The 14,831-nt window shown below is 46.2% G+C and overlaps 1 protein-coding gene across 1 annotated transcript in view; it reads left to right on the top strand.

The window, feature by feature from the left end:
• Nucleotides 1–12,082, top strand: part of LOC117977932 (nuclear pore complex-interacting protein family member B8-like) — a 49,764-nt gene extending 37,682 nt beyond the window's left edge. The window contains exons 6-11 of the mRNA XM_063597427.1: nt 1,564–1,746; nt 5,385–5,484; nt 5,648–5,792; nt 9,871–9,931; nt 10,041–10,076; nt 11,427–12,082. Of these exons, the coding sequence (XP_063453497.1) occupies nt 1,564–1,746; nt 5,385–5,484; nt 5,648–5,792; nt 9,871–9,931; nt 10,041–10,076; nt 11,427–12,017 (1,116 nt within the window). The 3' untranslated portion in view covers nt 12,018–12,082. The remainder of the gene's footprint in view (nt 1–1,563; nt 1,747–5,384; nt 5,485–5,647; nt 5,793–9,870; nt 9,932–10,040; nt 10,077–11,426) is intronic.
• Nucleotides 12,083–14,831: the final 2,749 nt, after the last annotated feature.

Genomic DNA, 14,831 nt, shown 5'->3' with positions numbered 1-14,831 from the left:
GTATTTTTTTTTTTTTTTACTTATGCTGAGCTTTAAATGACAAAGATTCATATAATCCAAGAGAGAAGTATTATTTAGAGGGATTCTTTTACCATGTGATATATAATAAATGCATCCAATGTTATGCATCAATTTAAAAAACAAGTAAATAACTTTAAAGAAAAGATAACTACTGGCCAGGTGCAGTGGCTCACACCTGTATTCCCAGCACTTTGGGAGGCCGAGGCAGGTGGATCATGAAGTCAGGAGTTGGAGACCAGCCTGGCCAAGATGGTGAAACCCTGTTTGTACTAAAAATACAAAAATTAGCCGAGTGCGGTGGCAGGCGCCTGTAATCCCAGTTACTCAGTAGCTGAGGCAGGAGAATCGCTTGAACCCGGGAGGCGGAGGTTGCAGTGAGCTGAGATCATGCCACTGCAATCTAGCCTGGGTGACAGAGCAAGACTTTGTCTCCAAACAAAAAGAAAAGATAATTACTTTATATATACTTAGCTTGTCTTAGCCATGAGTGACGGGCTGCATGTGGCCCAGGACAGTTTTGAATGCAGTTCAACACAAATTTGTAAACTTTCTTAAAACATTAGGAGATTTTGGCCAGGTACAGTGGCTCATGCCTGTAATCCCAGCACTTTGGGAGGCTGAGGCGGGCAGATTACCTGAGGTCAGGAGTTCGAGACCACCCTGGCCAACATGGCAAAACCCCATCTCCACAAAAAATACAAAAATTTGCTGAGTACATTGTCAGGCACCTGTACTCCCAGCTACTCAGGAGGCTGAGGCAGGAGAATCACTTGAACCTGAGAGGCAGAGGTTGCAGTGAGCCGAGAGCACGCCACTGCACTCCAGCCTGGGTGACAGAGTGAGACCCCATCTCAAAAACAAAACACCAAAACAAAAACAAAAACAAATGGCTGGGCACGGTGGCTCACACCTGTAATCCCAGCACTTTGGGAGGCCGAGGCAGGCAGATCGCCTGTCAGGAGTTCAAGGCCAGACTGGCCAACATGGTGAAACCTCATCTCTACTAAAAATACAAAAATTAGTCGGGCATGGTGGCAGAGACCTGTCATCTCAGCTACTCGGGAGGCTGAGGGAGGAGAATGGCTTGAGCCCAGGAGCTGGAGGTTGCAGTGAGCCGAGATTGCACCACTGCACTCCAGCCTGGGCGACTGAGTGGAGCGGAACTCTGTCTCCAAAAAAAAAAAAAAAAGAATTTTTTTTTTAGATCATCAGCTATTGTTAGTGTTAGTGTATGTTATGTGTGGCTCAAGACAACTTTGCTTCTTTTAATATAGGCAGGGAAGTCAAAAGATTGGATATCCCTGCTTTATACCAAGAAAGACAGCACCCCACATTTGCAATGCCTAAAAACACTACCAGCCATCTGAAAAACATGAGACTTGTAACTTCTGTTCTTTTTTGTAGCAGTGGAATCCCACGGTGATATCTGAGGGATGTGGTTACCTTTTGGAGGAGGTTGACGGTTTCTAAGGATGATTCTTTCTGAGTGAAATATTGTCGGTGTCATTGACCTTTTCATTATTTCAACTATTATTATTCCAGGTTATCAATACTCTGGCTGTCTATCGTCATCGTGAGACTGACTTTTGTGGAGGAGTTCGAGACCACCCTGGCCAACATGGCAAAACCCCATCTCCACAAAAATTGGATAATTTGATAATTATCATTATTGAGTTTCTGAGACCTTACACATTTACCATTCTCTTCTGCACAAATTACCTTTGTGTGAGTATACTAACTTTCTGTAGAGGTATACTTGTAATCACAAATAAGAATAAATTATATAAAACAATTCACATTTCTGGACTTCATTATGAATATGTGGTTTTACCCAAACAACCAGGGAAATGATTTATTAGCATAAGAATTATGAAAATGTCTGCCATTTACATTATGAAAATTAAATAGGTCGGTGTTTGTTTAATAGAATGTCAACAGAGCTTTTGGTCAAAAATAAGTTTTTTTTAACCTTTGTGCTATTTATCACAAATGGAGTATGAGGTTTCGTCACTTAAATAGGAAATTCTTTCTAAACTCTTCTGCTTTATAGTTCTATCGTATGGGTGGAAGGAAAGCTTCCAATCTCCTCTCTGAAGATTCACTGCAGAAATGAGCTGACAACAGACAGCTTAACAGGAAAAGAAAAACCTAGAACAGGCATAAACATGGGAACCAGCTGAAAAATGAGACTGCTAGAAGGGCCAGATGGTTGATGCTTAAAGAGCACACTCTTCTGAGGGGAGAGGGAGATAGATGGAGATGTAGGCCAGTTTAGAGGGGCAGCAAATGATTTTTAGGGGAAATGAAAGAGGCCAAGGAACAAACAATTGGCCTGAGACAAAGTTCCTCTGAGGTCATAGGGACGAGGTGACAAACTGCCGGAAGGTGAAGGGCAGAACTGCACTGCATCTCATGATGCAGAGAAAGCCCCAGAGAATCTCTTAGAACTGCCCTCCAAGAGAATCAATGAAAAGTGTGTCTGGGCAGGGTAGTTTTGAATGACATCATTCAAAATGCATGTTCCCACTTGCAACTGGAGAGAGATCAGTATGTCAAAAGTCTGTACTTGGTAAGAATTTGGCTGCTAAGTTGTGCCATAATTTGTCTTTTGAGCCTTTTTTCCTTTGGGTAAGTTGAGCTCTACATTTTGTCTTGCCATTCATGACAGTAAAAATGTGGTCGTCTGGGGGCTGAACCTCCTTCGGAACAATGATCCAAGATAAAAGTACTAATACCACAATGCTTTTTTATATTCAAGGGAAGAGGAAGTATGTTTCAGTTTAACCACCTAGATAATTACACGTCATTTGGCACTGCCTTTCAAGATATGTAGAAAGCAGAAAATATATGAGTTATGAAGATATCTAGGCACATTTAACATTCTCTATGCCACTTAGTCCTGAACAGAGAATTTTCGGTATAAATTGGAGGAAGTTTTTTTTTTTTTTTTTTTTTTTTTTCCTTTTCTGACCCCCGAGACGAGTCTCCCTCTGTTGCCCAGGCTGGAGTATAATGGTGTGATCTCGGCTCACTGCAACCTCCACCTCCTGGCTTCAAGCGATTCCCCTGCCTCAGCCTCTCAAGTAGCTGGGATTACAGGTGCCCACCACCATGCCCAGCTAATTTTTGTATTTCTAGTAGAGTCGGGGTTTTACCATGTTGGCCAGGCTAGTCTCAAAACCCAACCTCAAATGATCCACCCGCCTCAGCCTCCCAAAGTGCTGGGATTACAAGCGTGAGCCACCACGTGGGTCAGGGGAAGTTTTTAAATTTACCACTTTTTAACAATTCCATTTAGGAAAGTTCAGTTGAGCTGTTGGACTTGGACGTCTTCGCACCTCTCATCTTTGTCCTTGTCATCTAGTCATCTATACCATTACCTCCTAAGCAGGGACATCATGGGTGCCATGAAGCATTCATGCGTGATGGCATTTCTTTGCTTGTCATTTCTTCATGTGTTTGACATTTCTCCTAGCTCCAAACTGGGCCAGCTACCTTTCCTATGAAATCTAGCAGTAGCTGTGGGATTGACGTGGTTGCTCTTTTCATCTTTTTAGATTGCCCATTGCTTCTCTTGAAATCCTAGTACATGATTTTTTTTTTTGATCCTATGTGCAGAAATCAGGAAAAAACAAATTCTACAAAGAATTTGAAAGATATTATTTCAGGCCAGGTGTGGTGGCTCATGCCTGTAATCCCAGCACTTTGGGAGGCTGAGGCAGGTGGAGCACTTGAGGTCAGGAGTTCAAGACCAGATGGGCCAACATGGTGAAACCCCATCTCTACTGAAAAGACAAAAATTAGCCAGGCATGGTAGCAGGCACCTGTAATCCCAGCTACTTGGGAGGCCGAGGCACAAGAATCGCTGGAATCTGGGAGGTGGAGGTTGCCGTGAGCCAAGGTAGCGCCACTGCACTTCAGCATGGTTGAGAGTGACACTCCATCTCAAGAAAAAAGTCATTTCAATGACTACCTCAGGAGATTCATAGGTATCTGACCCACATCTGAGATGGGATTTGCATTGCATTTTCGCTATGATGAGAACAAATATTTAATATCTTAGAAGATTAAAAGCATACTGTGATAATATGGAAATCTTGGTGGGAATTCAGTCATTAGTGAGAATGTTTTGCGTTAAGTTCAAACCAGCCTCAATGAAGCTGATGTGAGGGAAGGGAAAGTGAACTCTGAGTAGAGCAGGGACAGAAGGAAGATGCTCCAGTGCAGATCAGGAAGGAGCAGGGGGTGAAATGTTACAAATTCTAGAACTCAGAGAGCTGAAGGTAATTACTTCCTTTTCAAGTTGTGAAACATGTTAACCTGTGGTAAAATACTTATAAGATGATAATTACCATCTAACCGTGTTGAAGTGTACAGTTCCGTTGTGTGAAGTATATTCATGTCATTTTTTTTTTTTTTTTTTTTTTTTTTGAGATGGAGTCTCACTCTGTCACCAGGCTGCAGTGCAGTGGTGGGATCTTGGCTCACTGCAACCTCTGCCTCCTGAGTTCAAGCAGTTCTCTTGCCTCAGCCACCCGAGTAGCTGGGACTACAGGCGTGCATCACCATGCTCAGCTAATTTTTGTATTTTTAGTAGAGACGGGGTTTCACCATGTTCCCCAGGATGGTCTCCATCTCTTGACCTTGTGATTCACGCGCCTCAGCCTCCCAAAGTGCTGGGATTACAGGCGTGAGCTACCGCACCTGGCCTTTTTTTTTTTTTTTTGAGACAGCGTTTCAATTTTGTTGCCCAGGTTGGAGTGCAATGGCACAATCTCAGCTCACCACAACCTTTTCCTGCTGGGTTCAAGTGATTCTCCTGCCTCAGCCTCCCGAATAGCTGGGATTACAGGCATGCACCACCATGCCTGGCTAATTTTGTATTTTTAGCAGAGACAGCGTTTCTCCATGTTGGTGAGGCTGGTCTCAAACTCCCGACCTCAGGTGATCCGCCTGCCTCGGCCTCCCAAAGTGCTGGGATTACAGGAGTGAGCCACCGTGCCAGCCTCATGTCATTCTTGTGTGTGTGTGTGTGTGTGTGTGTGTGTGTGTGTGTGTGTGACAGAGTCTCATTCTGTCGCTCAGGCTGGAGTGCAGTGGTGTGATCTCGGCTCACTGCAACCTCCGCCTCCCAGCTTCAAACGGTTCTCTGCCTCAGCCTCCCGAGTAGCTCGGATTACGGGCGCCCGCTGCCATGCCCAGCTAATTTTTGTATTTTTAGTAGAGATGGGGTTTCACCATCTTGGCCAGGCTGGTCTTGAACTCCTGACCCCGTGATCCACCTGCCTTGGCCTCCCAAAGTACTAGGATTATACGCATGAGCCACCGTGCCCAGCCGTCATTCTTATATTATTATTTCCTAGGTGTCTTTCCTGAAGACTATCTTCTGGTCTCGAAATGGACATGATGGATCCACGGATGTACAGCAGAGTGCCTGGAGGTCCAACCGACGTAGACAAGAAGGTATGGCTCTGTTGGAGTCCCCATAGTGTGGAAATGAGTTTGCCCTGGAAAGGGAAAGAACAGCTTCTTGCCCTCAGGTTTCTCACCTTCTCTTCTCCTCACTCTCACCAAGGGCTGAGGTCCATTTGTATGCACACAAAGAAAAGAGTTTCTTCCTTTCCAGGAAATAAAATTGGCCTGAAAGACGTCATTACTCCATGGAGACATGTGGAAAGAAAATTTAGAGCGAAAATCCATAAGGGGAAGGTGACAACGAAAATCAACCATCATGACAAAATCAATGGAAAGAGGAAGACCGCCAGAAAACAGTAAGATGTGCCTTGACACAAATACTGTTGTATGAACCATGTGCCAATCAAAGTAGACAACTGTAAAGTCCTTGAGAATATTTTCTACAATATTTGTGGCAGATTCAGTGGGTTCAAAGTTGAGTTTGTCCTTTCTGCTTCATTAGTTTAAGCTTTATAATTCCTTTCCCTTCCTACATTCTTGTTTGTCATTTTTTCGGGGGAAGAGGAGTTGCTAGTACTGGCATTGGTTTTCCTTTCTCTGTCTTTTTTTTTTTTTTTTTTTCCTGAGATGGAGCTTTGCTGTTGTTGCCCAGGCTGTAGTGCAATGGCAAAATCTCGGCTCACTGCCTTTTGGGTTCAAGCAATTCTCCTGCCTCAGCCTCCCAAGTAGCTGGGATTACAGGTGCCCACCACCACGCCCAGCTAATTTTTGTATTTTTACTAGAGATGGGGTTTCACCATGTTGTCCAGGCTGGTCTCGAACTTCTGACCTCAGGTAATCCACCTGCCTCAGCCTCCCAAAGTGCTGGGATTAGAGGCGTGAGCCACCACAGCCAGCCTTTTTTTTTTTTTTTTTTTTTAAATTTTGAGATAGAGTCTCGCTCTGTCGCCCAGGCTGGAGTGCTACGGTGCAATCTTGGCTCACTGCAACCTCTGCTCCCAGTTTGAAGCAATTCTGCCTCAGCTTCCGGAGTAGCTTGGATTACAGGTGTGTGCCAGCACATTTGGCCAATTTTTTTTTTTTTTTTTTTTTGAGACAGAGTCTCACTCTGTCACCCAGGCTAGAGTGCAGTGGCATGATCTTGGCTCACTGCAACCTCCACCTCCCAGGTTCAAGCGATTCTTATCCTTCAGCCTCTTGAGTAGCTGGGACTACAGGCATATGCCACCATGCCCGGATAATTTTTGTATTTTTAGTAGAGGCGGGGTTTCACCATATTGGCCAAGCTGGTCTAGAACTCCTGATATCATGATCCACACACCTCGGCCTCCCAATGTGCTGGGATTACAGGCGTGAGCCACCGTGCCCGGCCCGATTTTTGTATTTTTAGTAGAGACAGGGGTTCACCATGTTGGCCAGGCTAGTCTTGAACTCCTGACCTCAGGTGATCTGCCTACCTCAGCCTCCCAGTGTGAGCCACCGCACCCAGCCTGGATTGTTGAATTCAATGCTTGGGTCACCTCCAGATTCATTTTCACAGTCTTTCATGTTTTGGTCATATTACATTGTATTTTGCTGCCATATGACTGATCTTTTTTTGTTAAATGTGAGATAGTTGTTAAAAAATATTTAGCAATGAATTGAGGCCTAGTAGCATGTTATCTTGCTGCAGAAGAGATGGGAGTCTACTTCTGGGGGATGGTCAGGGGTCCTCCATACAGGCGGCAACTGAGGTCGTCGGTGCAGGCTCAGTCCCTACAAAGGCCAGGGTATTTTCTGTCCACCTTTATTCTGATGCATGACTCTTCTGGGTCTCAACCAGAGCCAGTGGACTTCAGTATGGGTCGCTTTCATTGGCAGACCCTCAATCCACTTGTTTTCCATCTAATCCCATGCATGTGTGCAAAAGCTGCTGTGCTTCTTTGCATCTCAGTAGTTCCTTCTGGAATTCAGCAATGAAACTCAGGGAAATGGGTTCCAAATGCGAGGCTGACTTTCGTCCTGGGTTTCCTTCTTCTCCATCTTCACCTCATGTCTGTTTACTGCCATGTTAGCAATTTGATGTATTCAATCATGAGTTTTATATTCTGTTTGGTGTCCCCCATTGTTCTCATCGGAGATCAGAAGCTTCAGATGCACTTATGTCAACTCAAGAGTAGAATGCTTCCTTAGCTTCCCTCCAGAGTCAGGTTTTGTGTTTCTAGTTCCCAAGTGCACAGCAGGAGTAGTGATGTCCTCACTGGCTTCTCATTTGCATTAAACTGTGAGCTTCTTTAGCGTGGGGACAGGACCCTGCTCCCATTGCATTCTCAGCACCTCACCACACACTCCTTGTTGGAGGCCACTCCAGACAGCATGTGCTGAAGGATGCCCTGTGGTCAGAAACAAGTTCATTAACTTTCTCTTTGAAGTGTTTTTGTCCCTGTTTCCTAGCATTCTGGGAATTTTACACATCCTTCCTATAAAACCAAGTATCAGGTGAGATCCTTAGGATCAGGACCATGAATCAAGTGGTGTGAGGGCAACACAGCAAACTTACCCTTTTTAGGCCATTTCCTTTTTCTGCCCTCAATCTCTGTGAACTGAACCTTGTTAAAGTCAGTCAACACCAGGGTGGATGTTTTGCCATTGTCACCTATTTTCAGGACATAACACCCTGACTTAGGAGCCATTCCGACCATTTCTAATTCAATAGATGCGCCCAGCATTCAGATTGCCTTTTCTCTCAACCAGGATCTTTAAAGTCGATGACAAGAGTTCCAGTCCTGAATCATGGCAAAGTGCAGTAGTGAACTGCGGGGTTAATGACACCATATTCTGGAAGGATCTCTCTATGGCTGATGGTCTCAGTTCCGGCATCAGCCTCTGACTGAGAATCAGGTCTCACACAGGAGGAGTCAGATGAGGAGCAATCCTCTGCTTCCGATGGAGTTAGTTGTGATGAATTGGTGAGGTCTGGTTTTTCACACTGAACTAAAATGAGCTTTCACTGTGTCAAGCACAAGACTGACCCCAGAGACACACATAGTGCACCTCATAGAAGCTTTTAATAGTCTTTATATTTACTAAAGAATAGGACTAACTATGGAAGTATGAAGATGAGCTGGAAATGACAGGTGACTTGCCAGCAGGCCAGAGTGTGACTTTTTTTTGTCCCTCAATGGGAGGTGTCAATTCTCCCTTTGGTTGTGAGAATCAGTTGGTTCATTTCTGGGAAGGTTGCAGGGGGGATCTTTGAATCACAGCCTTCAGATGCCAGAAGGGCAGAGGGAATCCCACACGGGCTGGTGGATCATGTGTGTGCATTTCTCTCCCTTCTAATCTGAGGAAACTAAGCATGAAAGAATGTGAGCATGCAGAAAAGGAGAGGCAGGTATCAGAGGCAGAGGAAAATGGGAAATTGGATATGAAAGAAATACACACCTACAAGTGAGTTCAGAAACTGAACCCCACCCTCTTGGGAAACGCCCATTGGAGTGTTGTTTTTAACCTTTGTACAGTGTTTAGACCCAGTAAATGCAGAAATAGAAACAAATGGTCAGAAGACATATCGTGAGAGAGAGAGAGAGTTCACAAAACAGAAAACAAAGTACCTTAATATTTACCAGTGACCAAAAGATGTGAAGTAGCAAAACGTCTCCTGACCCCATTGCCAGCTAGACTGTGTGGAAACTCGGTTCATACCAGCCATTCTAGGGGTGGGGTGAGTTGTTGTCATCCTTAGGAAAGTGTGTTGTTGTAGGATCAACCACATCCTTCAAAAGGACTATGCCTGTTTATAAGCCCAGCTGTTTCTGCCCTGTGAAACACGGTAAGGATATTAATACAAAGAGAATACAGCTTTATGATAAAAGATGCTCAATGAAGGATGAATTAGGGATATACTGAGAATGGGGAAGGAAACTATCATCTCAGAAGTCAGCAGGCAGTAAGCAAGAGGAGGAATCAATATAGCAACAGTTTGGATCAGACCGTACAGTTTTTTTGTTTTTGTTTTTCTGAGATGGAGTCTGGCTGTGTCACCCAGGCTGGAGTGCAATGACGTGATCTTGGCTCACTGCAACCTCCGCCTCCCAGGTTCAAGTGATTCCCCTGCCTCAGCCTCCCGAGTAGCTGGGATTACAGGTGCCTGCCACCACGCCCGGCTAATCTTTGGTATTTTTAGTAGAGACGGGGTTTCACCGTATTAGCCAGGATGGTCTCAATCTCCTGACCTCGTGATCCATCCGCCTCGCCCTCCCAGAGTGCTGGGACTACAGGCGTCAGCCACCGCGACCGGCTCAGACTGTACTCTTATAGCCATCTGAAATACATTTTCTAGGTAGAGATAGATTGTGTAAGGGTACAGTTGTGAGGATAACAGAAATATGGCAGATTATTTAAAATCATCCTGAAAGTGGTGCTTTATCTGATGAAAGTGATTGTAATCCATAGGAAAATGTTTCAACGTGCACAAGAGTTGCGGCGGCGGGCAGAGGACTACCACAAATGCAAAGTAAGGAGCTTCCTCCCCGCAGTTGCAGGATAGTTCAGTGCTGATGCAGATGATGCCACGGCTCTTAGACTCTCTCAACATTCAATTTCTCATGTGTTGGCTTTTTCAGATCCCCCCTTCTGCAAGAAAGCCTCTTTGCAACTGGGTAAGTTTGTTTGTTTTCCTTGCTTTTGAACATAGTCTGCCAGGTCAGGACATGGATACATTTTTCTCCCTACAGCTCTGTGCTCAAGCCCTGCAGAGGGAGATGGCAGAGAGAAAGGCTGCCTACAAGCATCACAGTCCCATCCCTGTTGGTAACCATGTTGTGCAAAAACACCTTCATCCCCACCCAGTGGGGCCCCTGATCTAATATTCAAAGTGTCAGAGGTTCCATATTTGTAATAGCAAATGGGCCCTGACTGTAAATTAGTGAAGAGTGAATGTAACTTATTACCCACAGGGACAATTCCAAATGAAGGCCTTAAATGATGCTCAGCTAAGCTGGTTCTTGTGTGGCCTCTGTACCTTCAAAAGCTGCCGAGTCCTATGATTACACGTGACGGGACTTGTACACTTGAAGTGAAACACAGTTTGAAAACTTGCTTTGTTTAGAATTCCCACCTCATTTTTCCATGGACAAAAGTATTCTTTATGTCCTAGTGCACTTACAATTTGGTATTACCTGGGAGTGAAAAGAAATATTACAGCCATGCCTAACTGACTTCTTGAGGTAAGATTGTTCTGTCAGAAAACCCTCTCCCAGTTCCCCTGCAGCTCTTCAGGAATCCACATCTCTCCAGAGCTCTTTGTTCTCATGGGTGGCACCTCCAGAGTGAAGAAGATCCTTTGTCAAGAAGGGAAACAGAGGGGAAGTGAGAGGGTCCTGCAGGCAGAGCTGGAATCAACTTCCACTCTGCCTCTTGCAAGCTGTGTGACCCTGGGCACAATTTCTCGTTCCTCTGGAAACCTCTGTTTTCTTAGATTTGGAGCAGGGTGGTCACACTGACCTTGCAGAGTTCTGAGAATCAGAGACAGAACATAAAAGGCCTGGAAAACATTCTCCAAAAGGAAGCTGCAACATGTGTGGACAATGGGCTTTTCATGCCTCTCTTACTGTCTGTTGACCTGGTGCAAGAAACATGCTCTGGTGATGGCTGTGAGGGAGGAATGAGGATGGACATAGACACTCCTGTGTCTCAAACATGCTTCTTTATTACTCTGTTATGACTCTGTCTTCCCTGGGGCAGGACCCCAGCCTGCCTACGTTTGCAGACAGACACAGTGGCATGTGGAGACAACAGTGTGTCCCAATGACTTTTCTTTACTCCCCAGCTGTCGGCAGTACTCAGTGGAAGGGTGATATTATGACACTGATACTGCTATTTTGAAACCTGGAGGATGGAAAGGTGCAAAAATCTATCACCAGCAACAGAAGATGCAGACCCTGTTGGTGGCGGTAATTTTGTCCATCAAATGAATATGTGTGAAAACATTCCCTTCTTCGGCCCTACAGGTCAGAATGGCGGCAGTGGAGCATCGTCATTCTTCAGGATTGCCCTACTGGCCCTACCTCACAGCTGAAACTTTAAAAAACAGGATGGGCCACCAGCCACCTCCTCCAACTCAACAACGTTCTATAACGGATAACTCCCTGAGCCTCAAGACACCTCCCGAATGTCTCCTTCGTCCCCTTCCACCCTCAGTGGATGATAATATCAAGGAGTGTCCTCTTGCTCCTCTTCCACCCTCTCCTCTTCCACCCTCAGTGGATGATAATCTGAACGAGTGTCTCCTTATCCCTCTTCCACCCTCTCCTCTTCCACCCTCAGTGGATGATAATCTGAACGAGTGTCTCCTTATCCCTCTTCCACCCTCTCCTCTTCCAGCCTCAGTGGATGATAATCTCAAGACTCCTCCCTTAGCTACTCAGGAGGCCGAGGCGGAAAAACCACCCAAACCCAAGAGGTGGAGGGTGGATGAGGTGGAACAATCACTGAACCCCAAGAGGCGGAGGTTGAGTAAGCTGAGAACACGCCATTGCACTCAAGCCTGGGCAATAAGAATAAATCCGTGGGTCGAAAAAAAGAAAAAAATCAAAAAATAAAACAAAACCCACACTCCAAAAACAAACTAACAAAGAATAAATAAATAATATAAAAATAAAATAAATACTGCAGTCCTTATGTTATTGCTTTGTTTCAATATCTGGTATGATTGCCTGAGGGACCTGAGGTTTTTAATTAATTGTAGGGTTTTTTTTTTAATCTTTAGAAGTGTTTGGTTATGTAAAATATTATTATTATTATTTTTTTTTTTGAGACTGGGTTTTGCTCTGTCACCCAGGCAGGAGTGCAGTGGCTCGATCACAGCTCACTGCAGCCTCAACCTCCTGGGCTTCAAGCAATCCTCCTTCCTCAGCCTCCCAAGTAGCTGGGATCACAGATGTGTGCCACCACACCTGGCCAATGTTAAAAAATCCTTTAACTTTTTTGTAGAGATGCACTCCTGGACTCAAGCGATCCTCCTACTGGTCCCGACCACCAGCCCCTTTCTGATAAACATTTACACTGTTTATTATCTGATGCCATTTCTATCTTCTTCCTTGTCGTCCAGATATCAAAGAAGTAGGTTTCTTCAGGGTTTTCTTTTTCAAGTCCTCATTGTTAAAGATCACTCACATTAGGGCCAGACACCACGACTCATGCCTGTAATCCCAGCACTTTGGGAGGCCAAGGCGGGCAGAGCACTTGAGGTGGGGAGTTTGAGACCAGCCCGGCCAACTTGGTGAAACCCCACCTCTACTGAAAAACATACAAAAATTAGCTGGGCGTGATGGTGCATGCCTGTAGTCCCAGCCACTTGGGAGGCTGAGGCATGAGAATCGCTTGAACCCAGGAGGCAGAGGTTGTAGTGAGCCAAGATCACATCAGCACACTAGCCTGGGTGACAGAGCGAGACTCTGACTCAAGAAATAAATAAAATAAATATCACTTACATTAGATATACCCAAGGGGTGGTCTATAGAGACTTGGAAGCAGTGGTTATTGCAACAGGGGCACGGAAGTCATCTGGCTATGCCAGGATGCCCAGGGGATACTCGGGGTGGATGGCATGGTGCTGCTGGGGACTCACTGCACAGGACGCTCTGATTGACACACTGCCAGGAGTAGCGCTCTGTCTTGGGGCTGCAGCCGGCCTCCTCAGCTCGAGTGTAACAACAGTCGTGGCCATGGCAGCACCTGCGGATGTCACATGGGCAGGACAGCAGGTGGGTGAAGCTCTCTCCTGGCCCTCCTCTCTTGCCAGGACCATGGGTGACTGAAGACCCCCAGGGAGGCACAGCATCCTCTTATCTAAGTTTTTTTTGTTTTTTTTTAAGAGACAGGGTCTTTCTCTGTCGCCCAGGCTGGACTGCAGAGGCACAATCATAGTTCACGGCAGCCTTGAACTCCTGGGCTCAAGCGATCCTCCTACTTCAGTGTCCCAAGTAGCTGAGACTACAGGCACACGCCAGCATGCCCGGCTGGTTTTTTAATTTGTATTTCCTTTGAGACAGCGTATCTCTCTGTCGCTCAGGCTGGAGTGCAATGGCTCAATCAGCTCACTTTAGCCTTGAACTCCCGGGCTCAAGTGATACTGCCACCTCAACCTCCCAAGTATGCTACTACAGGAACACAAACTCCTTTTTTAAATTTTTTGTGGATATGGGGGTCTCACTATATTGCCTAGGCTGGTCTCGAACTCCGAGGCTCAAGCAGTCCTCCTACCTCAGCCTCCCCAAATGCTGGGATTACAGGTGGGAGCTACTGTATGCCTGGCCTTATCTAAGCTGTTTCCCTGAAAATCCCCGACTTGGGTAATGATTCCATTGGCCCCACCATGCCCTGTCCTGCCTTCCTGGCTGTGCCCAAGCTTGGTCCCTGCCTGCCTGCCTGCCTCACTCTCTGGGTCTCGAGCTTCTGTGACACATGACTCCTCTCTCTTCCTGGAGTGATCCAAGCCCTGCCACTTCCTGACTTTGCCCACACTGTACCCTCTGCCTGGGGCAACTTCATGTCTGCCCATTGTCCCTTAGGCCTCAGCCCAGGCACAAGCCCCTGCCTCCGGAGGTCATCCAGGCCTCACCAGGCTACACCCTCTCGTAAAATTGGATTCCCTCCCTTCAGGGCAGGTTTATAATGAAATCCTCCTCAGAGGCCAGGTGCGGTGACACCCATCTGTAATCCCAGCACTTTGGGAGGCTGAGGTGGGAGGATCACTTGAGGCCAGGGGGTCGAGACCAGCCTGGGCAACATAAGAGAGACTCTTGTCTCTATAACAAATTTAAAAATTAGCTCACCAGGCCAGGCTCAGTGGCTCATGCCTGTAATCCCAACACTTTGAGAGGCCGAGGCAGGTGGATCACGAGGTCAGGAGTTCGAGAGCAGCCTGATCAACACGGCGAAACCCTGTCTCTACTAAAAATACAAAATCAGCCAGGCATGGTGGCACGCACCTGTAATCCCAGCTACTCGGGAGACTGAGGTAGGAGAACTGCTTGAACCCAGGAGGTGGAGGTTGCGGTGAGCCAAGATCATGCCATTGCAGTCCAGCCTGAGCAACAGAGCAAGACTCTGTCTCGAGACAATAAAAACACACAAAAAATTAACTCGCCAGGATGGCACATGCCTATAGTCCTAGCTACTTGGGAGGCTGAGGTGGGAGGATTCCCTTCAGCCCAGGAGTTTGAGGCTGCAGTGAGCCACTATGATTGTGCCACTGCACTCTAACCTGGGCAAAAGCGAGACCCCAGGCTAGAGTGCATGATTTTGGGTCACTGCAACCTCCACCTCCCAGGTTCAAGTGATTCTCCTGCCTCAGCCTCTTGAGTAGCTGGGACTACAGGCATGTGCCACCACGCCTGGGTAATTTTTGTATT

Source organism: Pan paniscus, chromosome 18 (genome assembly GCF_029289425.2).
Source record: "Pan paniscus chromosome 18, NHGRI_mPanPan1-v2.0_pri, whole genome shotgun sequence".
Classification (NCBI taxonomy): domain Eukaryota; kingdom Metazoa; phylum Chordata; class Mammalia; order Primates; family Hominidae; genus Pan; species Pan paniscus.
Note: the sequence above shows the minus strand (reverse complement) of the source record. Positions and strands in the feature narration are given on the sequence as shown.